Consider the following 26,839-nt stretch of genomic DNA (forward strand, 5'->3'; position numbering starts at 1 on the left):
CGATACTGCACGAAATGTCCGACTAATTTAGTCAGTACTATCCGGTGGCTATTTATGCTATCCGATTGAAATAGTCAGAATAGTCCGAGCTGCCAAACAAGGCCAATGTCATCTATTTTATCAGGTGGTGCTTTTAATTTAATTTAATAGAATAAAAATATTAAGGAGACTTTTTTAAAAGTGGGGCTCTATGGACTCTATTTTATTTTTTTGCACAATATTTTATAATGTTGATTCGAAAATTGATGTTGAAACGTAAGTTGGTAGGAATTTTAAAAGGACGAAAGTTGAACTGACGAAATTTTATTTTTTAGAATTTTGTGAATTTTCTTATTTGGTTAACCTAAAATAACAATAAAATTTGAATACGGAATTTGTTATTTTTAAACTTTTACTCGTAGAAATTTAGAAATGATACCTATTCACATAAAATTTAGAGGTTCCAAATTCCAAGTTTTTTTCCACCTAGAAATTCAAAATTTCCATGTTTATGAATTCAAACAAGGAAATTGGTGCATGCCAATTTATAAACTGACTCTTGTCAAAATTCTAAGTTTACTTCCCTCATCCAAACATAGTATTAGCATTTCTCTTAAGTCTTAATAGAAATAGTGGGGCGTTGTCTAGAATTTGCTCCAAATATCCGGTTTAAAAGGCATTGGGGAAATTTTTAGATGTTATTGACACTTAGGGGTTGTAATCAAACTTGGATTTGAAAAGATTTTAAATGATTTTAAAATTATAGTGTAGTTAACCGATTTTAATGGATTTTTAGAATCCATGTAAATCTAGGTGTAGTCAATGGAGATTTTAATGGTCAGTTTTAAAGTCCATCCAAATCTAGATGTATTCAAAAATTAAAGATTTTGTAGGATTTCATTAAGTTGTGGATTTTGTGGGATTTGAGAAGAAGAAGTATATATAACCAAGACAAAATAAAATCCTATCTCACACCATAGGATTTCAAACCCAGAATATATAAGTTGACAACGAAAGGGATAAGAATAAAGTGAGGGAGGAAGTAGGATTGGAAAGGGGTGCACTGGGGATCTTTGAGGAGTTGGGTTTATGTGATAATCTTATATTTTTTTTTTCTACTCCAAGAGATGCAGCTCCATAGCATGAACAATTTCATTTGATTAGATTTATGACCTAGATACATTTATCATCATTTGATTTATTTGATGGTTAAGATTCAACGCTACAAAATCTTTCAAAATCCATGGAAATCTGTTATACAAATCTTCCAAAATCTATATGGATTTTGTAGAATTCTATATAATTCTATGAAATCCATCACGTATCAAAATCGATTAAAATCTTCTCAAATCCAAGTTTGACTACACCCTTAATGTATTTGTGGTAGATTCCGAAGCTTTTATTGCATAGGATTTTCCCCAATGTCAGATACTCTATATGGATTGATGGAAAGCTTCGGCTTGTGGTGGATCCATTTCACCAACAGGATCCTCTCCGGATCTTTTTGATGATGATTCTGAGGATTCGTAAATTGTGCTCGTTCATTGTATATCGTATTCGTATTCTTAAATCGTGCTCGTTCATTGTATAACCGCATAATGTACGATGAACAGATATGATTTACGGATACTTGAAATCCTCACCGGCGAGGATCCGGATTTCGTTTCAAGTCTTAGAGAGGTACACTTCTTTTCTGACTAATGCTATGTGCACGCCTGTAGCAGCATGGTTGGGAATTTGAAATTACTACCCTGCCTCATACAGCAACTATCAGTAATTTTTAACAGTGACACTTAAATTCACCATGCACTTTATGTAACAGTGAGATACTGCAACCAGTTATCGTGCTGCCGGGCAATTCATATTTGTCTTTGAGCTTTACGTAAACCTTGATTTTTGAATACTTCAGGTTCTTGTGGGATCAGAATGTGAACTTTGCAATTTCAAGGCACTATATAGGGTATGATGTTCTTGAAGAGGCTGAAGCTAACAAAGCTACTGGAAAGTATGATAAGTCCACCATTTATGAGCAGATTGGCTTCTATATTAAGGATGATTGAGGCTGAGTTTCCAGTAACGAGTGGTAGGTCATTTATTCATGTGCAGTGATATCACTCATGTGTAAGCTTATGCATACATATGGCAGTGTATGTTTATCTGCATCGGTTTGCATGTAATAGCTTTATTTTTCTCTTTATTTAATCCGGAATGTGATGCTTTGCTCTGGGACTTTCTGTAGATGTTCCTGAAGGGTGTGTTATCATAAAGGAACGCATTCCCATCACAAATTTATTTAACTGCAATTGGTTCAACGAAGTTGATCGTTTTACCTCCAGGGATCAGTTAAGCTTCTCCACAGTGAGATCTAAAATCATGGGAAAAGTTGATTGGAGCATGAATATGTTTCTGGATTGTGAAAGGCACGATTTTGTACTTCAGGTATTAAATTTTTTGAGTAATACCTATGGGGTTTGAAAATATATTACTGCATTTCAATCAACGTGTTTCGCTTGTTTATTTGGAATATTTTTAGGCTTGTCAGGGTGTTGTAGAGTCGCACCGTTCAGTGGAGCCGCTAGGTCTTTCTGTTTAGCACCCTAGAAAGTTGCATCTATGTATTGAAATCTTGGAGATTGAGAAGCATTATTGTGGTAACGGTGCTCTGTTGAGTGGCTGAGAATTATTCCGATAATGGGTCATTTTCCAAATAGCTAGATATTGCTTTGTTGTTTGAACTGTTCTCTTTGGTTTCATAGCGTATGAATGTAAAAGCCCAGCCTGAATGCTGGTACTTATCAATGTAGATTAACCAGTGGTAAAGTTTAGTAGGATGTCGACGTGACTAAGTATACAATATGCCGAACTTTGTTATAAGGTCATGTCTCTTTTTATTTTCTCTTCTTTTGAATGCATAAGCTTTACATATTATACGTTCATATTGATTGCAATGTACAGGCATACCACAGAGAGTTACTGGAGCACATGCCTCCTCCCCCTCCTCCAAGGGTTATTATTCGCCGTCCACCTTCTTTGCCTCAGGGTACCACATTTGTAAAGACTCGAATCAGGAAGAAGATTTCTCAAAAGCGTGGACGAGGAGATAAGAAGCGCCATCGTAAGGTTGCTGGTGGTAGTAGAGACAGCAAGACATTCTAATTTTTCTTTTCTTTTCATTTTTCCTTTGATAACTCTTTGACTATGTTGATTTCTAGTTCAAAGTGATTGTTCGTATTCATTCATGAGTAACAATTACAAGAGAGGGCTCTATATAGAGAGACTGAGCAAGACTAGCAGCTAAAGACAAAAAGACAGCTGCAAGCCACTGAGATGGGCCACTAGTTAAACCAACTAAACTAGATACAAGTTTCTAGGTAAAGTATGAAAACCAAAACTATGGAGAAAGATGCATGGAACAGCTGCAACACAGTATGGGAGGTATGGAGCTGCAGATGCAGCTTTATCTTATTCGCCAAATGACACATGAATGCACAGTGGCGGCTGCAACTCATATGTGAGTAGATGAAGTTACAGATGCAACTTGTACCTTGAAACTGATGTTGCATATAACTGATGCTGCATATGCAACTAGAACCTTGACCACTGATGACTTTTTTCAACACGTCCCCTCAAGCTGGATCAAAGGGGTTGATTGATCCAAGCTTGCAAAGCAACCTTTGAAACTGAGTAGCCTCTAGGGTTTTTGTGAAAATATCTGCCAGTTGATCATGACTTTGAGTGAAGACTGTTTCGATCACTTTGGCTTGAACTTGGGCACGGATGTAGTGACAATCCACTTCAATGTGTTTTGTTCTTTCATGAAACACCGGATTCGATGCAATGTGCATGGCAGCTTGGTTATCACAGTGCAAATACATCGGTTGAAAACTTGAAAAACCTAGTTCTGTAAGGAGACTTTTTAACCAAATAAGCTCATAAGCAGTGGATGCCACCACATGGTACTCAGCTTCAGCACTTGACCTAGCTATCACAGCTTGCTTCTTACTCTTCCATGTAACAAGGTTGCCCCCAACGAAGGTACAAAAACCTGTGGTAGATTTACGATCAAGGGCATTACCTGCCCAGTCAGCATCGGTGTAGCCCATAATGTGAGTTGAACCATTTTTCTTCATGAGAATACCTCTTCTCACTGAGTCTTTGAGGTACCTGAGAAGCCTTTTGACCATTTCCCAGTGAATTGAGGTAGGAGAATGCATGAACTGACTAATGAGACTCACTGTATAAGCAATGTCTGGTCTCGTAATAGTAAGATAAATGAGTTTCCCAACTAATCTTTAATAGGTGCTGAGATTAGTTAAATGTTCACCTTCAACATCTAACTTGAGCTTGCTGACTAAAGGAGCAGGTTTGGAGTCCATCATTTTTGTCTCATCAAGAAGATCCAACACATATTTTCTTTGATTTAAGAACATACCCTTATTAGAAGTAGCCATCTCAATCCCAAGAAAATATTTGAGAACTCCCCAAATCTTTGATTGCAAATTTGTGGTGAATGGATTGCTTGAGAGCATTAAGTTCATCAATATTGTCTCCCGTAATGATTAAATCATAACATATATAAGTACTATGAGTTTACCAGCTGAACCAATTTGAACAAATAAGGAAGAATCAGCATGGCTTCTTTTGAATCCTGCAGCTTCCAAAACTGAGCTAAGTTTGGAGTACCATGCACAAGGAGATTGCTTGAGTCCATATATGGCTTTGTGAAGTTTGCATACCATATTAGTTTCATTATTTTGAGGATGTCTAGGTGGTAATCTTATGTATACCTCTTCTTCGAGGTCACGATGAAGAAAGGCATTCTTCACATCCATTTGGAACAAGGGTTATTCATGATTAACAGCCACAGATAGTAGTACTCTCACAATGTTTATCTTGGCAACTGGAGCAAATGTCTCATTGTAATCAATGCCATATGTTTGAGTAAATCCTCTAGCTACTAGTCTGGCTTTGTGCCTTTCAATTTCACCATCAGAGTGAAATTTTGTCTTGTAAATCCACCTACTTCCCACAACTTTCTTCCCTTTGGGAAGCTTGACAACACTCCATGTGTGATTATCATTCAAGGCCTTGAGTTCTTCGTGCATTGCTTCTTGCCAGACTGGATTGACACTAGCTTCTTGAAAACTTTTAGGTTCAGTTTCATTAGACAACATTCTAAAGAAAGCTACATGAGATGAAGACAAATTTTTATAAGTAACAGCTTGAGAGATAGGATGCCTTGCAGTATAAGCCATATACTCTTGAAACCTTGCAAGTGGTTGCTTATCTCTGGTAGGGTTTCTCCTTGGAGCAATCACAGTTTCTTGGAGTTGATCTTGAGTTTGAGAAAGATCAGTGGAATTTTCACAACTCACATGAACATCGGTATGATTAATAGAGAGCAATTGGGAGCTACATTCAGGCACTTTAGCTAGAGTGGGAAGTGGAAATGAATCCAAGAAACTCTCTTCCTGCGAAATAGACTCAGAGTTTTTTTGAAAAATAGGGAGTGAATTCATCAAATCTCACATCTCTGGACACTATAATTTTTCGAGTGCTTGGATTATAGCACTTGTAACCCTTCCGAGAACTTGAATAACCCATGAATACACACTTAGTAGCTTTTGGTTCCAATTTGTCACATTGAGCAGCTTGAATGTGGACAAAGCAAATGCACCCAAAAGTTCTGAGGTGAGATACATTCATGGTTCTTCCTTTAAGGATTTCATAGGGTGATTTAGAACTCAGTATTCGACTAGGCAACCTGTTAATGATGTAAGTGGCAGTAAGAATGCCTTGGGACCAAAACATCTTGGGAACATTCATTTGAAACATCAAGGACCTGGTTTTTTCCAACAAATCCCTATTTTTTCTCTTGGCAACACCATTTTGTTGTGGTGTACCCACATAACTTGTTTGATGCATAATTTCATGAGTGCTTAAATAGGTTGACATGATGTTAGATGTATACTCAGTGCCATTGTCAGACCTAAGTATATGTATCTTGGAGGAAAACTGAGTTTTAACAAGATTGTGAAAGTCTTTAAAGGCATCAAACACTTCACTTTTAAACTTCAATAGGTACAACCAAGTAGTTCTAGAGTAATCATCTACAAAGGTAACATAGTACCTATACACATCAAATGATTCTACCCTCGAGGGACCCCAAACATCGGAGTGAACACTTTCAAAAAAACTATTGGTTCTAGACTTGGATGAAACAAAAGGAAGTCTAGTAGCTTTTGAGAGTTGACATGTCTCACATTCATGTGAATCTTTACAAAACTTAGGAAACACAACAGACATCACTTGTTCAGAAGGGTGAGCTAATCTTTGATGCCAAAGCTGGTGTTCTTGATCAAGACTTAAACAGGCAAAAAACTTTTGGACAATGTTGATATCCTTTGACAGGTAGTACATACCATTTAGATTGACTCCTTCACCAATCTTCTTCTTGGTGACTCGGTCTTGAAAAACAACATAGTGAGGAGGGAAAATGGCAAGACAATCTAAGGTTTTTGTAATCTTTCCAACGGACAACAGTTGGAAAGGGAAAAAAGGAACATAAAGAGCAGGTGACTTGACCTTATCACTTATCAAGTTTATCTTCCCTTTACCTAGAATAAGTTCCCCTTTACCACTTGCCACATATGCATGGCTAGGTTTATGTAACTGAGTATACTCATGTAAATTGGATACTTTGTTTGTTATATGGTCAATGACATCTGAGTCTATAATCCAAACATCATGTGAAAGACCTATATTTATAAGAGTGGAAAATGCACTTGTTATACCTGAGATGTCTCTTTGTGGTACACATTCTGAATCAGCCAAGAATTCGGCAAATTTCCTAAGTAAGGCAATGGGATTTCCAGTGGTTCGATCCTCACTCTCAGCGCTTCCCTTCTTCTTTTGGATATAGGCAGCAAACTCATTTATTAAATCAACTGGATTGGAGGTGAAATTTACCAGTTCATCAATAGATGTGTTTGCTGCATGATAGGCCTTTGGAGCATGAGTTTGTGAGTGGTTGAGTGAACCTCTTACATCTTTGAAAGACCTATTTTCAGACTTAGGTCTTAATTTAGGATGTAAGATCCAACACTTCTCCCTCAAATGACCACCACCATTGCAATAAGTGCACTTCCAATCTGACCTCCTTCCTTAGAACTACTTGTCCCCAGTTGATTTGTAATTGACATTAAATGCTCTAGCTTCAAGGTTGGTCTTGATTTCGACGCTCATCACTTTCCTGATGGTTTCTTCTCTTTGCACAGCTTGACACACAATTGCAAAGGATGGAAGCTCAGGAGTCATCAAAAGGTGGCTCCTGAGATCTTCGTACTCTGGTCCCAAACTAGCCAAGATTTGGAAAACCTTGTCTTCATTAGCCCTCTTCAGAAGCACGGTAGAATCAGTGGTGTGTGGGCGATACAAATCTAGTTCGTTCCACATGTTCTTCAAGCTTCCAAGGTGTTGAACAAACGCTTGATCACCTTGCTTTAAACTAGCAAGATTCTTTTTGAGTTGGAACACATGAGCAACGTTGTTTTGACTCCCGTACATCTCCTTAATTGCTTCCTAAAGAATATATGAGGATTCTGAGTAACTGAAAAGCTCAGACAGCTTGGGCTCCATGGAGTTGAGCATCCACGACATAACCAGTTGGTCATTACACAACCATGCATCATAAGACATAGAGGTAGTTTCAGGAGGTTTAATGTTGCCATTGATGTACCTTATCTTGGATCTTCCTCCTAGGGCGAGCGTGACAGCAAGAGACCAAGGTAGATAGTTGAATTCATTTAACAATATGGAGCACAACCTTTGATTAGGATTGATCTCTCCATGAATGACGCTGGAAGTTGAAGTAGAGGAACTCGTAGCCTTTGAAACCAAAGGGTTGTCTTTTGCCATTTTTCGTGGGATGAACAGAAGAGAAAAAAAAACAATAAAGAATAAATCAGAGGCAGGCCAATTATGGTTCCTGCTCTGATACCATGTTGATTTCTAGTTCAAAATGATTGTTTGTATTCATTCATAAGTAACAATTACAAGAGAGGGCTCTATATAAAGAGACCGAGTAAGACTAGCAGCTAAAGACAAAAAGACAACTGCAAGCCACTGAGATGGGCCACTAGTTAAACCAACTAAACTAGATACAAGTTTCTAGGTAAAGTATGAAAACCAAAACTATGGAGAAAGATGCATGGAACAGCTGCAACACATTATGGGAGGTATGAGCTGCAAATGTAGCTTTATCTCATTCACCAAATGACACAGAAATGCACAGTGGCAGCTGCAACTCACATATGAGTAGATGAAGTTGCAGATGCAACTTGTACCTTGAAACTGATGCTGCATATAATTGATGCTGCATAACTGATGCTGCATATGCAACTAGAACCTTGACCACTGATGACTTCTTTCAACAGACTAGGAAAATGTAACCACCCTCTCCCTTTGTCACAATTTATATGTCACGGGGTAGGAAGATTTGGTTAGATCTGTGCAGGAGGAAGTAAATACAAGGTTTAACCTTTGACGGGAAGTGTTGGAATCTAAAGGTCTTTGCCTAAGTAAGTCAAAGGTAGAGTATATGGAATGCAACTTTAGTGGGAATGAAGGTTCAAATGAGTTAGGGGTGAAGATTGGAGACCAAAAAGTACCAAAGAGCGAATTAACGCTTTCACTATCTTGGATCTATCTTACAAAAGAACGGAGAATTGGATGGAGCACTCAATTGTAGAATACAAGCTGAATGGATGAAGTGGAAGAGTGCATCGTGTGTGTTGTACAACTATCATATGCCACGAAAACTCAAGGAAATTTTTAATAGGACGGTAATAAGGCTAGCAATGATTTATGGCATGAAATGCTGGGCGATGAAGCATTCACGTACACAAAATGAGTGTAGTAGAGATGAGAATGCTTCGTTGGATGTGTGGGTACACGAAAAATGACAAGATTAGGAACAAGAATATCCGAGGTAAATTAAGAGTAGCCAAAATTGAAGATAAGATGAAGAAAATCAGTTAAAGTAGTTTGGGCATGTGAAACAAAGATCTACAGACTCCTCGGTGAGAATATGAGATTATGAGACAGAGGCTCAGGTCCAAAGGGGTACAGGAAGACTTGGAAAGAGACTCTAAGAAAAGACTTGGACTACTTGGATTTAACGGAAGACATGACACAAAACCGAGTGCAGTGACGTTTTAAGATTTATATAGCCGACCCCATTTAGTGGGATAAAACTTTATTGTTATTGTTGTTGTTGTTATTACGGTTTTGTCTTACCATCGTTGATTGTATTCATTTTATTATACGGTCACAAAACGATCGATCATTCATTGTTTAAGGCCTTAATAAGGAAGGCGACCCTAATGCTGGGAAAGCTACAAACATACCAGCACTAGAGATTCAGAAATTGATCAGAGAAAATGGAGGTTTTAGAAGGTGGGAGAGGAAAGGAGAGGAGAGGAGGTTTGCTTTTGCAAGAAGCAGGGATTGATGCTTTGATTAGAGCATTGGTACGTAAAGAGGCTGTAATCATGTGATCCCATACTATGGCCATTAGTTGGCTATGCATTGGTAAGTGTGCATGATGAATCTGAGGGATTGTGCAACAAGAGATTATTCAAAATGCGGTGATACACCACGTTTCATTATATAAGTGGTAAGATGTTTGTGTTAAAAAATTAACAACTTGAAAAATAAACATATAATGACATGTGATGTAGCACTCATTTTCCAAGCATAATGAAAATTTTCTCTTGAGCAACATACCAAGAGTGACAATTTCCAGATAAGACATGATTTGAAATTCACATGAAAATAAAAACTCTGTGGAAACAATTAAACAATAAATTTTCTCAAATGTTTGAAGAATAACGCAGGCTATTGTATTATTAAATTATTGTTTTAAAATCATTTTATGTGTTAATCAACCTGTAGATTGACAGAACCACGACATGAATATAAACAGGTTAAACTCGACCCATTCCATCGCTAATAATATGAATAAAAGAATGGGCACTTCCACTGCCACTTCCACAGCTGTAGCCTGCAAGTGAGGTGGTGGTCTCATATGAATCATATGATGATGATTTCTTCTAATGTTATGTGAATCTCAATGTATAAGATATAGTAAAGTTGTCATTGGGTTGGTGCAGGAGAGAACAAATCAATACAGCTTACTTTGTACATGGACATTTACAACCAACCATCCATCAAACCTTTGGCATTCATTTTCTTGTGCATCCACTTTAGATAATTCTTATGTGCAGATGCACAAGATTCTGACAGCACCAGCTCACATTGTGAAAAAAGAACTAGTTTAGTTTGAAGGGTTTCTTAGCATGGTGGTGTAATCTTTCATTTCCGCGTAAGAAGTTATTATTCTTTTTAAAAAAAATCATAATTTGACGAGCATAAATTTTCTTTTATGGGTTTAATTATAAAAAAAATAACTACTTGCGTATGCAAAGAGCTCAACAAGACTCGATATTTTAGGAGGAATTTTTAATTATGACGGAAATACGGGTGATACACCACGTGTTTTTGTGCAAGTGGTGAAAAATTTTAATTTTTAAATTATAAACCTTTTAATATACATAACGGACACGTGATGTACCACCTAGTGTGACGATCACATTAAAAATCTCTCATATTTTAGAAATTTAAGGGACCCTCCTCCAAGGAATCCATAGACATCTGCAAGACGTGAGCTTCCTAATAAAAAAACATTGAGTCATGGTAAGGCTGCTTAAGACGTGAAGTGAACGAACTTCTCTTTGGGTTAATTATTTAAAAAGAAATTTTTTTTTTTTCAAATATCTTTTTCGAAAGTTCGAATTTTCTCACCGTTTTAAGAGCATCTCTAATAAAAAATTGTAAATTTTATGACGTAACATGTCACATTTATATCTCATTTTACATTTAAAATAAATCTAAATATGAGTTATATTCCAACAGAAGAAATCTAAATTTGGATCTCATTTATTTTTCTCTCTTTGACTAAGAAACCCACATCCAAAGATGGATAATTTACATTTCTCCATTACAAGGCTTTACTATAAAATAAAAATGTAATATGTCCATCTCAAAGCAACTTGTATCTCCCATTAAAGGTGCTCTATTTTTTCTTTGAAGATAAAGCTGCAAGCGTTGCCATTACCTTAAAAAAACTCATGTCTTAACATAATGATGCTCTTTCTTTCAAACTTAAAAAAAGACAAAATATAAAATCTTCAAAAGAGGGACAAAAGTCTTTATGGGCCTCCCAAAAAATACATTTTTTTCTTAATTTTCTTCTAAAAAAGGATGTGAGGAAATATTTTCTAGATATGGTGTGTTCTTTGTTTTTTTGGTCAATTTAGTAATAATACAACCTAAAGAAAATTAGAAAAATAATGTAGACCCCACAAATTGCTTTGCAGAACAAGGAAGAAACCAGAAAATGTTCATGAGCTGTGGGGCTTTGTAGACAGAAGCAAAGTTCAAATCTGTATAATCCTTTGCATTTATAGCATCTTTAAATTTTTACAGCTAATCAAATCAGATAAAAAAATTCACCACAAATAGAAAAATCCCTCCACTGCCAATCAGCATGTTCTAGTTGCTGAAATTTCTCAACCAAGATCCATTCCTCTTTCCTCTCTCCCCTTTGCCAAACATGCAAAACCCCCTTATTTTTTAATTTCATTTCCTTTCAGAGCCCCAAGGTTTTGGTTCATGTGGAAAACATTGATAAATAAGATTAGGGTTTTCCTTGTTTGAGGTTTGATTCTTTATTTCAAATCTTAAAAATCTTGAAATCTTGGTCTGTGCGTCTATCTGGCATCTGGGTTTCTTGAGTTTTAGAGTGCAAGCTAAGTAAGTTTGGCTTCTGATCAATTTACTTGCTCCGGTTTCTGGGATTTGTAAAGTGAGAGTTCAGGGTTTAGGGTTTTTGATATATATGTGATCCTTTTTGCGATATTGTAAACTGCGGAGAAGGGGATTCAAACTCGGTATACAGGGGAGCACGTCTTTTCTGACTAATGTGATTACGCCTACGTCTCAAAGTTTTTTTGTGAAGAGAAGAAAGATTAGTGTTTTACTTGGGATTTTGAGCAATGGGGTTATCTGGGTTTTTCCTAATATGTATGCTCCACTCTGTGATTGTTCTGATTTGTGGAGCTTTCATGATGTTTTACTCCTACGAATTCTCTGTGTTTAGCCATGGCCATGAGACGGCAATCAAGCTCCAAGGATCAACGCCTCACGACCGGCTTTTGATCCGAACTGCGGATTCCTTCTCCGGATTGCTTCTGTTTGCCATTGGATTCCTTCTGTTCATGGTTGCTTTTGTCAAAGACCACAAGTTCCAAAGCTTCTTTTCCAAGGGGTGCGTGTTGCTTCACATTTCCATGGCCATTTGGAGAGTTTACTTCGAGAGGAACCTTGAAGAGCTCGCCGGAGACTGGCCAAAACAGGTCGCTGGTGACATCACATTGGCGCTTTCATGGGTGTTACTTCTTGTGTACTCATGGAGGGAGAAGTATGATTAGTAGAGAAATACATTTGCTTTGCTGCGAAACTTCTAAGGTGCTCCAGAGTATCTTATATTTCGAGTTCTTCAACTTCTTGATCATGTTGAAAATTGGAATGATTTTGTCTAACAAAACAAATGATGTTGAATTCTAGTAACTACAAGAATTGCAGGTAGAGAAAAACAAAGATTAGGTTTCACTTCTGGTTAGTTTATAGGTTGTTTGGATCTTGTTAATCTTGAACATGTTCTACAAACTCTGTTGTTTATTTGCAATTTTGCACATTCGCTTGTGTCCATGTTGTAAATTTTCACATTAAAGAATGAATAAAATGACAACAAATGCATTTATTCGTGTCTTTCACTTGGTTTCGTGACAATGTGTGACCCACTGAGGTAACTCACATATGCATTTTTTGGAAGGGGCGTTTTGAATTAGATGCCTCGTTTTTAAATGTCACAGACTAAACATCTATTTCTTTTGCAAATTTGATTAAACATTTTCCCTACAATTTTGGTACTTTAATTTTATTTGATTAGAAGTCTATTCACGTTAGCATTCCCTTTTTCCTCTTATTTTTATGCATCTCTTATTATAATGATTTAAGATTTTTTTTATTAAAATATTTATTTTAGTAAATTAAATAGAACGTAACAAAACTCATTGTTAGGTACGTTTGATTATAATGGTACATTTAGTTACTTGGTACATTTGAATTTTTGGTCCATTTGGCTTCTTGGTACATTTGAATTTTTGGTACATTTAGTTTTTGGTACATTTGAATTTTTGGTACATTTGAATTTTTGGTACATTTGTTTTCAAAACATAAGTTTTATTACTTTTTGTTCTAATAATGAGGAATTACTTTAATTAATTAATTATTTTTTTATACAAAGAGTCATTAACAATGTTTGTGACAGCCCATCCTGAATTATTTTTATCGACAGTATGAAATGTCTATTTTGCCCTTGAACGTTGAGATGTGTTGTGTGTGACATGCTTTTAGAGGTGGACCAATATGTTAAGGCCTAATGGTTTGGACCCAATTAGAGCTTAGATTTTCTTTGTTTTGGTTGGCTGCAAGTTGGATCACACCCTCACACACACACACCACTCCCGTGTACCCTCTTTCTCCTTCCTCTTGGATTTTTCTTCCATTTTCGTACAATTGTACGGACAACTCTCAAACTAACCCTTTCAAACATCACGGATTGAGGTTGTGAATGCTATTTTTGGACTCCTTGCAAGCTTAGGAGTCGAATGGTGGTGGTGGTTGGACGTGAAAACCTCGGAAACCTTTGAAACCAGAATTCCCGATTTGGGTTACTGTTCATGCAATCGTGATTGTGGACTTTTCTTTGAGTTTTAGGGTTCTAGGGAGTTCTAGGACGTCTTCACGAAGCTCAGGGAAGAAAGTTGGAGTGTTTTGGACGTCAGGAAGCTTAGTTTTGGAGAGTTACAGTAGTGGCCGGATTATCATGGGTTTTTCCGGTGAGATCCCGTTGGATTTAAGTCCTAAAAGTGGTAAGGTGTTGTTCTACTCATTGTAAGCTTCATTTTGGTACAAATTTCATGGATTTTGGTTAAGAAATGAGAAAGATATGAAGTTTTAAAGTTTTTTCAGAAACTGGCCAAAATTCAAGTTTCAGACGGCGGCGACCGGCGATGCTTGCCGAAGAAGGAGATGAATATTCCGTTAGAGTTGACGGAATATTATAACGGCGTCAGGTAACGCCGTTAACTTCTGTTAAGGTTTTAACGGAATATTCCTAACTGTCGTTAAGTGTTCCGTTAGGGTTGGCCGCGCGTAGGGGCGCGTCTAGCCGTGCCTTGGCCGGAGCGTGGGTGGTCGGAAAATTTTTCTAAAAATATGGGGATGTTCGTAGTGTTAAGTTGATCACATTGGTATATTCAAAACACCCCATTTGAGCAATGTATGAAAAGTTATTAGCTAGTTTCGTTTATGTGCTTTGAATTAACGTTTATATAGTTGTTTCGCATATAGGTGAGACCTATCCTCTGGATGAGCGTAGTCAATCGAGGCTTGGGGGCTACGACCCTTCTACACACCAGTGAGTGGGCTTTTGGTTTTCCATATATACCTATATACTTGATATTTTTCCCAGAAAATCGATTTAAATGAATTTATGTTTAGAAATGCCATGCATATTGATTTATACGTAGATCATTGAATTAATATAGTATGCATAAATGTGATTTGACGCTGTGGACACTCAGGTAAGTACTAGGTGAGTTGTAGATTGTTAATTGATGATTATGTGAGATGTGTTGAGAGCTCATAAACCTGCACCCCGATGTTAGTGCTTCTGCCATGGTTAGGGCATAGTCCTTCACGTAATGTTCACCTCCCACACCATACGCTCACCTTGAGTCCAAGTTAGGTGCACAGGCTTGTCGTACAGACCACTATAGGTGGTTCCGACTCGTAGGTGACCCGCGATTATTCACACAGTCTTCACGTGATCGTAGCATTAGAGTGTATTTATTTACACCCAGTCCTGTCGTACAGACCACTATAGGTGGTTCCGACTCGTGTGTAGGCATGATTTATGAGCCAGGAGTTCAGTTGTCCAAGCCATTTTAGGTGGATTCGGCTGATATGTTATTTCTCATCGGTTTATTTTACCTGAGTTACTTATTCTGTCATATTGAGATATTTGGCATGGCATATTTATGATTAAAGCTTGTTGAGCATGGTTTTGAAATACGAATATATTCTATTTTCTGGGAAATTATACAGGTTTTACGGCGAGGGGTTAGAACATTTGAGAAATGAAATGGTTTTGAAAAGCTTTGTTTTTGCCCACTCACACTTTCTGTTTTGCGCCCCTCCAGGTTCTAGGTAGGAGTTATCATTGGTGGCTTACGAGGATTGCCGGAGGTTCTGACAGATTTTACAAATGTAGGATCACCTTTGGGTGTTGTATAATTAGTACTTGTCCTGTCGGACTGCACTTAGGCTACTTATGCTCTGGTTGTGTATTTCACACTTAATCTCGCACTAGCACCTTTTCTTAGCTAGTATTGCTGGTAACTTGGTTTTTATTTATTTGTATTTCTCTATATCAATATTGCTTCCGCACTTTGCACATGGTTAAGTCACTCTCACGTGACGGCCAGCATGCCTCGATGTAGGTTGGGGTGTGTCAGTTTTGGTATCATAGCACTAGGTTTGGCAGTCCTGCATATTTTGTGAATATTCTAATTATTTTGGTGTCTTCTGTTAGAACTATGCCGCCTCGTAGAAAGCCACGTCGTTCAGCTAAGCCTAGTTTTCCCGATATAGCTCAGTTAGGGGAAGTTATAGCCAATGCTATTCACTCTTCGCTTCGCCCTCCTCAGAGGACTCCCCTGCAGACTATATATAATTTGAAGTTGGATAAGTTTGAGGGTAATGAAGGACATGAAGGAGCAGAGCGGTGGCTCGATCATCTTGAAAAGACTTTCTGAGTGATGCAAAGTCAAGGGAATCTTCCTCCTGAAAGGTGGGTCGAGACGACTACATGGTTCTTAGGTAAAGAACCACCATCCTGGTAGAGATAGAAGGCTTATCAGTTGACCTCAGAGGAAATTGTTGACTGGGAAATGTTTAAACAGTTGTTTTAGAAAAGGTTTATTCCTCCTGAGTATATTGATTGCAAGAAGCAAGAATTTACTCAATTGAGACAGGGGAAGATGACGGCGAATTAGTATTACAGGAGATTCACTGACTTGTCTCGTTATCGTCCGAATGTTTCTGCTAATCCGGTTGAGATGCTTCATCGTTTCAGATTGGGTACTAAGAAGAAGTGGCGTTCTATGGCAACCACTACTCATGGTGCTTCTTACCAGGAGTTCTATGAGATTTTGTTGAGGATTGAGGATTAAGAGAATATGCCTAGTGAGAGTGAAGAGGAAGAAGAAAATGACGGCAATCAGAAGAGAGATGATAAAGGTAAAGGTCAATCATCTTAAGGACCTCACAAGACTTAAAGCTTTAAGCAAAGTGGAGCTAGTTCCAGTTCTTCCAATGAGGGTTTTAGTGCCATTGGTCAGAGAAGATGTGGTAAAGTTTCTAGGGGTCATAGATTCCAGAGACAGGGGGATGCTAGTAAATGAATTGCTCCGTTGTGCCGCAGATGTAATAATAGACATTTGGGGAGTGTAGGAGAGGTAGCAGTGGATGTTTTACTTGTGGTCAAATGGGACATAGAGCTATAAATTGTCCCCAGAATGAGCAGAGGCCCCATCAGCCTTCTTTGCCACCACTAGTGCCAATCCAACAAGTTCTAGGGTTTGGTAGTTATAAACAGATGAGTCGTGGTGGTGCTTACCATTATTAGGGTGACACCGCTCCTTATGCTTCAGGGTAGTATCAGTATTCCCAGGATCCGTAATACCAAAGTGGGTATCCTCAATATTCTAGAGGTTATACGCCGTATCCTCCCATTCCAGCTAGTGCATCTCAGTGGTACTAGGAAGGACAACCCCATCAAGTAGAGATTGCTTCCAGTAGTGTAGGATCTTCGAGGCAACCTGGTTAGCCAAGTCAGAGCCGTGGTGTGCAGGGGTGAAATAATCAAGCTAGTAGAGGTCGTGGGGGACGACAACAAGCCCATGGACGTATTAACAATATCTCTCCACAGGATGCTCAGAATCATCCGGACTTGATCATGGATACGTTAAACATTCTTGGTCACTTTGCTAGAGTTTTAATTGATTGTGGTGCTACGTATTCTGTCATTTCTCGTACATTTCCTCAATTGACGCAACCTCATCCTACACCTCTAGGGTATGATTTAGAGTTTGCTATGCCTAGAGGGGAGAGATGTTATGTTGATTGTGTATATCCAGGATGTCTAGTGATGGTGGAAGATGTAGTTATGCTAGCTAATTTTATCCCGTTAGATATTGTTGATTTTGATGTGATTTTGGGCACATATTGGTTGCATTATAATCGTGCCAATATAGATTGCTACGGGAAAACAGTTACTTTCCATCGTCCTGGATTACCTGAGATTACTTTTGTGGGTGAGCATAGTGGGGTGAGGCATGACGTTATTTCTGCTGTGAGAGCAAAAAGGTTATTATCAAAAGGTTGCTAGGGATATTTAGCTCTTATGGTGTTGAATGATGTTGCTCCTAGTAGTGTGGAAGATGTAAAAGTAGTCAGGCATTTTCCTGACGTATTCCTTGATGATTTACCCATATTGCCGCTAAACCGAGATGTGGAGTTCACTATTGATTTGCTTCCAGGTATAGACCCTATATATTTAACTTCTTATCGAATGGCTTTTGTTGAATTGAGGGAATTGAAGATTCAATTGCAGGAATTAGTTGATAAAGGCTTTATTCGGCCTAGTACGCCACCCTGGGGAGCTCCAGTGTTATTTGTGAGGAAGAAAGACGGGACTTTAAGGCTATGCATTGATTATAGACAATTGAATCGAGTAACAATTAAAAACCGTTATCCATTGCCGCGTATAGATAATTTATTTGATCATCTTCGAGGCGCCTACGTGTTTTCTAGGATTTATTTGAGGTCTGGTTACTATCAGTTGAAGATTAAAAGTGAGGATGTTCCTAAGACGACTTTTAGGACTCGATATGGTCATTATGAGTTTCTTGTGATGCCATTCGGATTAACTAATGCACCTGCAACTTTCATGGATTTGATGAATCGAGTAGTCCAGCCATATTTAGATAGGTTTGTCATTGTCTTTATTGACGATATGCTGGTATACTCTAAGTCTAAATCAGAGCATGTTTGACATCTCACTTTGGTGTTGAAGAGATTGAGGGAACACCAATTGTATGCTCAGTTTAGCAAATTCCAATTTTGGTTGAATCAAGTGGCATTTTTGGGACATGTTATATCCGCTCAAGGTATTCAAGTAGATCCCTAAGAGGTAGCAGCGGTGGAGAATTGGGAACAACCTCGAACCGTCACTGAGGTACGGAGTTTCCTTTGTCTAGCAGGTTATTATTGATGGTTTGTTAAAGATTTTTCAGTTATTACATTACCATCAACGAGGTTGACTAGAAAAGAGGTTAAGTTTGAGTGGGATGATAATTGTGAACAAAGTTTTCAGCAGTTGAAATATTATCTCACTCATGCACCTGTTTTAGCACTCACAGATGATAGTGGTACTTTCGAGATCTATAGTGACGCTTCTTTGAATGGTTTAGGATGTGTGTTGATGCAACATGGTAGGGTGATTGCTTATGCTTCACGACAATTAAAGCCTCAGGAGATGAATTACCCTACTCATGATCTGGAATTAGCAGCCATTATCTTTGCTTTGAAGATTTGGAGACATTATCTTTATGGTGAAAAATGTAAGATTTATACGGATCATAAAAGTCTCCAATATCTTTTACTCAGAGGGATCTTAATCTTCACCAGCGAAGGTAGATTGAGTTGATAAGTGATTAATATTGCACGATTAAGTATCACCCTAGTCGTGCAAATGTGGTAGTTGATGCACTTAGTAGGAAGACTCCAATTAGACTTAATGCCATTTATGCTTGCAATGTTCCTCTTCTTGCTGATTTGAGGTCCACTAGAGTGAAGTTAAGGGTAGAAGCTCGAGAAGAAGCTCTACTTGCTAATTTCCAAGTTAGACCAATATTAATTGATTAAGTGCTTGAGGCTCAGATGGATGATGAAGAAGTCCAGGAAATAATTCAGGCAAGGAATCGGGGGAAGAAGAAAGACTTCAGAATTAGAGAATCAGATGACATGCTTATGCAGGAGAGTAGAATGTTTGTGCCGAATAATATGGAATTAAAGAAAGAAATTTTGGATGAAGCGCATTGTTTGGCATATGCAATGCATCCTGGAGGTAGTAAAATGTGTCATATCATTCGACCATTTTATTATTGGCCGGGTATGAAAAGAGAAATTGCTAAGTATGTGAGTAGGTGTGCCATTTGTCGACAAGTTAAAGCTGAATAGAAGAAGCCTTTTGGGTTGATGCAGCCACTTCCAGTTCCACAGTGGAAATGGGAAAATATTACTATGGATTTTGTGTACAAGCTTCCTCGTACACATAATGGTTATGATGGCATTTGGGTGATAGTTGATCGGCTTACTAAGTCAGCACATTTTATTCCAATGAGGGAGAAGTATTCTTTAAGTCCATTAGCAGAATTATTTATATCGAAGATTGTGAAGTATCATGGGGTTCCAGTTAGTATTGTCTCGAATCATGATCCCAGGTTTACTTCTAAGTTCTGGGTAGCATTCCAGGAAGCTCTTGGTTTGAGATTACTTTATAGTACAACATATCATCCTCAAACAGATGGACAATCAGAGAGGGCTATTCAGACGTTAAAGGATATGCTGAGATCTTCGGTATTGCAGTTTGGTGATGCTTGGCATAAGCGGTTGGATTTAATGGAATTTGCCTACAACAATAGTTTTCATTCAATTATTGGTATGGCACCATTTGGGGCACTTTATGGCAGGTCTTGTCGTGCACCTTTGTGTTGGTCAAAGGTTGGCGAGAGAGTTTTGGTGGGCCCTGAAATAGTGGAGGAGACTACTCAGAATATTCAGGTGATTAAATCTAACTTGAAAGCCGCCTAGGACCGTCAGAAGAGCTTAGCAGATAAACATGCCACTGACAGGGTGTATAAAGTGGGTGATTGGGTATTTTTAAAGCTTTCATCGTGGAGAGGTGTGGTACAGTTCAGGAAGAAAGGTAAGCTAAGTCCTAGGTACATCGGACCGTATGTGATCACTGAGAGAGTCGGTGAAGTTACTTATAGGCTTGAGTTGCCTCCAGAGTTGTCTAAAGTGCATGATGTGTTCTATGTTTCCATGCTTCGTCATTATTTTTCAAATCTGTCACATGTGATTCCTCCTCAACCTTTGGAAATTAATCCAGATTTGACTTATGATGAGGAGCCAGTGACGATATTGGATTGGAAAGATAAGGTGCTGAGGAACAAGACCGTGCGCTTAGTGAAAGTTTTGTGGAGAAATCACTAGGTAGAGGAAGCCACCTGGGAGACAGAGGACCAGATGAAAGATATGTATCCAAGGTTGTTTTATGATTATTAGTGGATTGTATTTATTGTGTGAATTTCGAGGATGAAATTTTCTTAAGGGGGGTAGGTTGTGACAGCCCGTCCCGAATTATTTTTATTGACAGTGTGAAATGTCTATTTTGCCCTTGGACGTTGAGATGTGTTGTGTGTGACATGCTTTTAGAGGTGGACCAATATGTTAAGTCCTAATGGTTTGGACCCAATTAGAACTTAGATTTTCTTTGTTTTGGTTAGCTGCAAGCTGGACCACACCCTCACACACACACACACCACTCCCATGTACCCTTTTTCTCCTTCATTCTCGGATTTTTCTTCCATTTTCGTATGACTATACGGACAACTCTCAAACTAACCCTTTCAAACATCACGAATTGAGGTCGTGAATGGTGTTTTTGGACTCCTTGCAAGCTTAGGAGTCGAATGGTGGTAGTGGTTGGACGTGAAAACCTGGGAAACCTTTGAAACCAGAATTTCCGATTTGGGTTACTGTTCATGCAGTCGTGATCGTGGACTTTTCTTTGAGTTTTAGGATGTCTTCACGAAGCTCGGGGAAGAAAGTTGGAGTGTTTTGGACGTCGGGAAGCTTAATTTTGGAGAGTTGCAGTAGTGGCCAGATTATCGTGGGTTTTTCCGGCAAGATCCTATTGGATTTAAGTCCTAAAAGTGATAAGGTTTTGTTCTACTCGTTGTAAGCTTCATTTTGGAACAAATTTCATGGATTTTGGTTAAGAAATGAGAAAGATATGAAGTTTTAAAGTTTTTCCAGAAACTGGCAAAAATTCATGTTTTAGATGACGGTGCTGACGGCGGCAACCGGTGATGCTCGCCGGAGAAGGAGACGAATATTCCATCAGAGTTGACGGAATATTCTAACGGCGTCAGGTAACGCCGTTAACTTCTATTAAGGTTTTAACGGAATATTCCTAACTGCCGTTAACTGTTCCGTTAGGGTTGGCTGCACGTGGAGGCGCGTCTAGCCGTGCCTTGGCAGGCGCGTGGGTAGTCAGAAAATTTTTCTAAAAATATGAGGATGTTCATGGTGTTGAGTTGATCACGTTAGTATATTCAAACACCCATTTGAGCAATGTATGAGAAGTTATTAGCTAGTTTCATTTATGTGCTTTAAATTAACGTTTATATAGTTGTTTTGCATATATGTGAGACCTATCCTCAGGACGAGCACAGTCAATCGAGGCTTGGGGGCTACGACCCTTCCACATACCAGTGAGTGGGTTTTTGGTTTTTCGTATATGCTTATATACTTGAGATTATTCCTAAAAAATCGATTTAAATGAATTTATGTTTAGAAATGCCATGCATATTGATTTATACATAGATCATTGAATTAATATAGTATGTATAAATGTGATTTGATGCTGTGGACGCTCAGGTAAGTACCAGGTGAGTTGTAGATTGTTTATGTAAATTGATGATTATGTGAGATGTGTTGAGAGCGTATAAACCTGCACACTGGTGTTAGTGCTCCCCTCATAGTTAGGGCACGGTCCTTCACTTGATGTTCACCTCCTACACCATACGCTCACCTTGGATCCAAGTTAGGTGCACAAGCTTGTCATACAGACCACTATAGGTGGTTTCGACTTGCAGGTGACCCGCGATTATTCGCACAGTTTTCACGTGATCGTAGCACTAAAGTGTATTTATTTACACCCAGTCCTGTCGTACAGACCACTATAGGTGGTTTCGACTCGTGTGCAGACATGATTTATGAGCTAGGAGTTCAGTCGTCTATGCCACTTTAGGTGGATCCGACTGATATGTTATTTCTCATTGGTTTATTTTACCTGAGTTACTTATTCTGTCATATTGAGATATTTGGCATGAGATATTTATGATCAAAGCTTGTTGAGCATGGTTTTGAAATACGAATATATTTTATTTTCTGGGAAATTATACAGGTTTTACGGTGAGGGGTTAGAACATTTGAGAAATGAAATGGTTTTGAAAAGCTTTGTTTTTGCCCACTCACACTTTCTGTTTTGCGCCCCTCCAGGTTCTAGGTAGGAGTTATCGTTGGTGGCTTACAAGGATTGCCGGAGGTTCTGACAGATTTAACAAATGTAGGATCACCTTTGGGTGTTGTATAATTAGTACTTGTCCTGTCGAACTGCACTTAGGCTACTTATGCTCTGGTTGTGTATTTCACATTTAATCTCGCACTAGCACCTTTTCTTAGCTAGTATTGCTGGTAACTTGGTTTTTATTTATTCGTATTTCTCTATATCAATATTACTTCCGCACTGTGCACATGGTTAAGTCACTCTCACGTGACGGCCAGCATGATTCGATCTAGGTCGGGGTGTGTCAATGTAAAAGTTTAAATTAATTGAATTAATTATTTTGTTTTCTAGAAAGAGTCATTAATCAACGGATAATAACTTTTTTGTTAATTCAAAATTATACGATTTATAGTTATTATTTAGCATTATCTACAATAATAGGATTTATCTCCGATCAACTAAAAGTTGTTCCAGAGACTTATCTACCAAAAAAGAGGACTATCTAAATCAAACATATTTTTAAACATTCCAAAAAGATGAATATTCATTTTCATATAGTTTATAATTGGGTACGTTTTAATTCGGGGTTGATACGTTTTCATTTGACATTGGTACATTTTCATTTAATGTTGGTACGTTTTCATTTGTCGTGGATGTACATTTAGATTTGAAAAGTTAAAATTTTAGACTTAAATATAATTGAAATTATTTAAAATGTATAGCATATATTTAAATGTAAATTAATTTCAATTAATCTGAAGTAGTTCAAGTCTGAGTATCTTAATTAAATGTTTCAAAAGCTTAATCAAAAACTCAAAAAGCATAAATGTTTAATCTACAAAAGTCTAAAATGAGGCATATAATTCTAATTTTCTCTTTTTGGAATTCATAATAATAGTTGGCTGTGCAATCATGAGATCACTCTGAACGAAGTTTCTAAAAAACGCTAGGCGCTAGTTGGTCGGCGAAATGGCGCCTAGTGCCTAGGCAGCTAGGCGGGGCCTAGGCGACTAAGCGGGGTCTAGGCGGATTGAGGTAAGTTTTTTGTATATCTTGTAAATAAGTGTATACTGACACTTACAAAAAATTATACTTGTATGAAATCTTAAATAAGATAGTAAAAGAATAATAAAATGTGTATCTAACAAGTTTTAAAAATCAATAGCACTTAGATGCTATGAATTGATAGGCTGATAAGCTATGCTTTTTTAAATGAGAAAAAAATTATTAATAGCACTTGATGATGGATGAACTGACAGCCATTTTACTTTAAGAAAAGTAAGATGCTAGCTGTCCAAACTTGAATGGACAGAAGCAAAAAATAAAAAAAATTAAAAAAAAAAGTTGAAAAGTGATCATGTGGGTGTGGAAAGAAGAGAGAGACTAATTTTCTCTCTTCTTCCTCTTTGCAAGCACACAGATCAGAAGTTGAAGTCCAGAAACTGATAAACCAGAACATAGACCAGAAGCATTCATCCTTTCTCAAGTTCGAACACAGAAAAAATTGAAATTCCCAGACCGCCTAGCCACACAGTCGCTCGCCTAGGCCGCCTTGGTGCCTGCCTAATCCCTGTCCTGATTTTTCATTAATCCCGGCGGTTGGCCACCGCCCAGCGCCTAGGCGGCCGCCGAAGCCGATTTTTAGAACATTGCTCTCAACATAGTTTTGATTAATCTATATCTTACAAGAGAAGTCGAGTAAACTTGTCAATCTAACGGCTATAATCACATTACATTAAAGGAGATTTGTATTGTCAAAAAGTCCCCTGGTGTCCTAACAAGTTACTTATTGCTTTGTGTTCACCCAAATGTTTATTTTATCACTAACATAATTAAAAAAATAGAAAAAAAAAAGAAAAAAGAGCCACTTAGTACTACTGCCTGGTTGTATTCATTCATTTTCAGTTGTAAGTAAGAGGTCTTAGATTTGACTCTTGGTAAATGCGAATTTGAATTATTGCTAAATTATTGTGAGACTAAATCTCTATCTCTTATTTCGTGTAGATAATATTGTTTATTTAAAAAAAATGAAAAAAAAAAAAAAAAAAAACATTTCAGCATATTTTGTGTAGGCCCACTGAGCCCAACACCTGGTTGACCCTTCGACTCATACGCGGCCCAGTTTAAGCCTTGAAATTTTGAGCGGCCACTTTCGTATCCAGAGACAAACACCTTTTCGCTCCCAATTTCTCCAGAAAACTCAAAGCTTCTTCGTTTCAGCTTCTCCTCCTTCAGTATCATTGGTAAGTAATTCCATCCTTTTCTCATACATCTCTGTTGCAAATCTCGTTACCCTTCTGAGATCCAATAAATTAGATGTAAGGTTCCAAAATCTCTGTGGTTATGGCTGTCTTCGTGTTTGATAGATGGGTTGCTTTAATTTTCTTCTGGGTTTTCTGTTTTGCCTTTGTATTGGCAGTTTCTGCTGGTTCTGGTAAATGTATAGCATGTATGATGGAGTTGATTGTAGTAACAAAGTGCCCACCATGTGGTTGAAGAAATGCCCGAGTGGGTGTTGAATAAAGGGTGTGTCTTGAATCTTGATTGAAATCCAGAATCAGTGTGAAAAAAGTTTATTTCTTCATTTGGGTTTTTTAGTTTGAGTTCCTTCTGTAGATTAGTGCCCGTTTGGAGAATTTTGAAATCAAGTAAAATAGTAGGAAAGCAGATTTTCGGTTTGAAGCTGAAAGAAGCTGGTAAATAGGCTCTTACTAGTACTTTGGGAGATTGGTTGAATTGCTTTAGTATTGAAATTGGTTCACCTTTGCTATGATATGAAAGAGTTGGTCTCACTTTATTGATTTCCTGTATTTAGTGGAATTTAGAGGCGTGGTTTAGTTGATCTGAACTCGTTGCATGCTTATATAAACGGGTTTTTCCTTTACGGTGATTTCCTTCATTTTACATGAGCTAGTGTCTAGTGATTAGGCTAATGCGCGATCAACGAATTTTAGGATGTGTTTACTATAAAGTAAGACGCCATATCTCTTTTTTCCATTCTCTCTGTTTAGGCAAGATGTGTTGTATACCGTCCTTAATGAATACATGTTTAACATCAAGGCTGCTCTGAGTCGAAGCTGATGTTCTTTGTATTTTTTTTGTTTCAGTTTTTAATAGTTTATTTCTATTAGGTCTTCAAGAAATTTGAGAAATGGGTGGACTGCCGGCAGAAAATACTTCCTCTGCCTTGGTTTTGAAAGGGTCGCAGCCAAATCATGGGTCAGCAGTCACTACTCCTGCCCTGGACACAAAGCCGAAGAAGAAGATCTGCTGTGCGTGCCCGGATACTAAGAAGCTGCGAGATGAATGCATTGTGGAGCATGGTCAAGACGCATGCACAAAATGGATCGATGCTCATCTCAAGTGCCTACGCGCAGAAGGCTTCAATGTTTGAAGTTGCCGGAGATGGTTAAGATAATAAGTTGAGGGCTACATGAACAGTTTTGAAAGGAAACCATTTATTTTAGGTTTAGACATACAGCATGATAATATTAGAAATTTGAAGAATAATACATTGAGAGCTTCTTATTTGACTTGTATTTACGTAATTTTATCAGATTTACATCACGCCCTTCAAAATTTATGAAGTTACACTATATGATCTCAAAATCTTAGACAAAATAATCCCTTTCTAACCTCTTATTTACAAGGACTTAAATGAAATATAGACGTCTAGTTGGCCCTATCTCAAAAGAATCAGGTGAGGCTATGTGAGAAAGTTAAGATGCATGACTATGCGTTTCATGTAAGCCCATCGTCCTTTTTGCATCTCCAATACAGTGAAATGGGATTTCTATGTCTTCGTTTTTGTGCCATTCCTTTTGGTTGCTCAAAGGAAGAGCAAAAGGAATCAAGACATCTTGAAGTGCAAAATAAAGAAGATGATCGAGCATACTACCAATCCCAAGATCCAAAAGGGTTTCATATGGAGAACATATTGGACATATCCGTCATATTTGTCTTCATTTTGTTTTTTAATACAAACAGTGTTAACATAAGGGAAATTGAACATCAAACTTCAGATTGAAGTGTATATTAACTTACTTGAGCTATAAGTCCATCAATATCTGTAATATCTTATGTAAGGGTACGTGTATTACGTTCCTTCTCAACTTCATGATTAATTGGAGCTGCATTAGTTTCATGATTAAATGGAGCTGTGAGTACTTGTGTATTTTGTTCCTCTGTAATTCCTTGATTAATTTCAGCTATGATGTGAAACTTCCTTGATTAATTTCAGCTATGATGTGA

The 26,839-nt window shown here is 37.8% G+C and overlaps 2 protein-coding genes across 3 annotated transcripts; both read left to right on the forward strand.

Annotated features, from left to right (window-relative positions):
• Nucleotides 1-12,095: 12,095 nt before the first annotated feature.
• On the forward strand, nucleotides 12,096-12,795 carry LOC137742819 (uncharacterized). The gene has a single exon (XM_068482770.1). It carries the CDS (start codon nucleotides 12,096-12,098, stop codon nucleotides 12,528-12,530), a length of 435 nt encoding a protein of 144 aa, XP_068338871.1. The 3' UTR covers nucleotides 12,531-12,795.
• Nucleotides 12,796-24,700: 11,905 nt separating this feature from the next.
• Nucleotides 24,701-26,162, forward strand: LOC137743817 (cytochrome c oxidase copper chaperone 2-like). 2 transcript variants are annotated; one of them, XM_068483752.1, is made up of 2 exons: nucleotides 24,701-24,831; nucleotides 25,696-26,162. In XM_068483752.1, the coding sequence occupies exon 2, from the start codon at nucleotides 25,740-25,742 to the stop codon at nucleotides 25,980-25,982; it is 243 nt and encodes an 80-aa protein (XP_068339853.1). In that variant the 5' UTR covers nucleotides 24,701-24,831; nucleotides 25,696-25,739; the 3' UTR covers nucleotides 25,983-26,162. The 2 variants fall into 2 exon arrangements, with proteins under 2 accessions (XP_068339853.1, XP_068339855.1); XM_068483754.1 differs by having other exon boundaries at nucleotides 24,740-24,831; nucleotides 25,720-26,162.
• The last annotated feature ends 677 nt before the right edge of the window (nucleotides 26,163-26,839 follow it).

Source organism: Pyrus communis, chromosome 8 (assembly GCF_963583255.1).
Source record: "Pyrus communis chromosome 8, drPyrComm1.1, whole genome shotgun sequence".
Classification (NCBI taxonomy): domain Eukaryota; kingdom Viridiplantae; phylum Streptophyta; class Magnoliopsida; order Rosales; family Rosaceae; genus Pyrus; species Pyrus communis.

Coding starts and splice junctions, on each gene's coding strand:
- LOC137742819 (XM_068482770.1), top strand. CDS start 12,096: ATGGGGTTATCTGGGTTTTTCCTAATATGTATGCTCCACTCTGTGATT.
- LOC137743817 (XM_068483752.1), top strand. CDS start 25,740: ATGGGTGGACTGCCGGCAGAAAATACTTCCTCTGCCTTGGTTTTGAAA.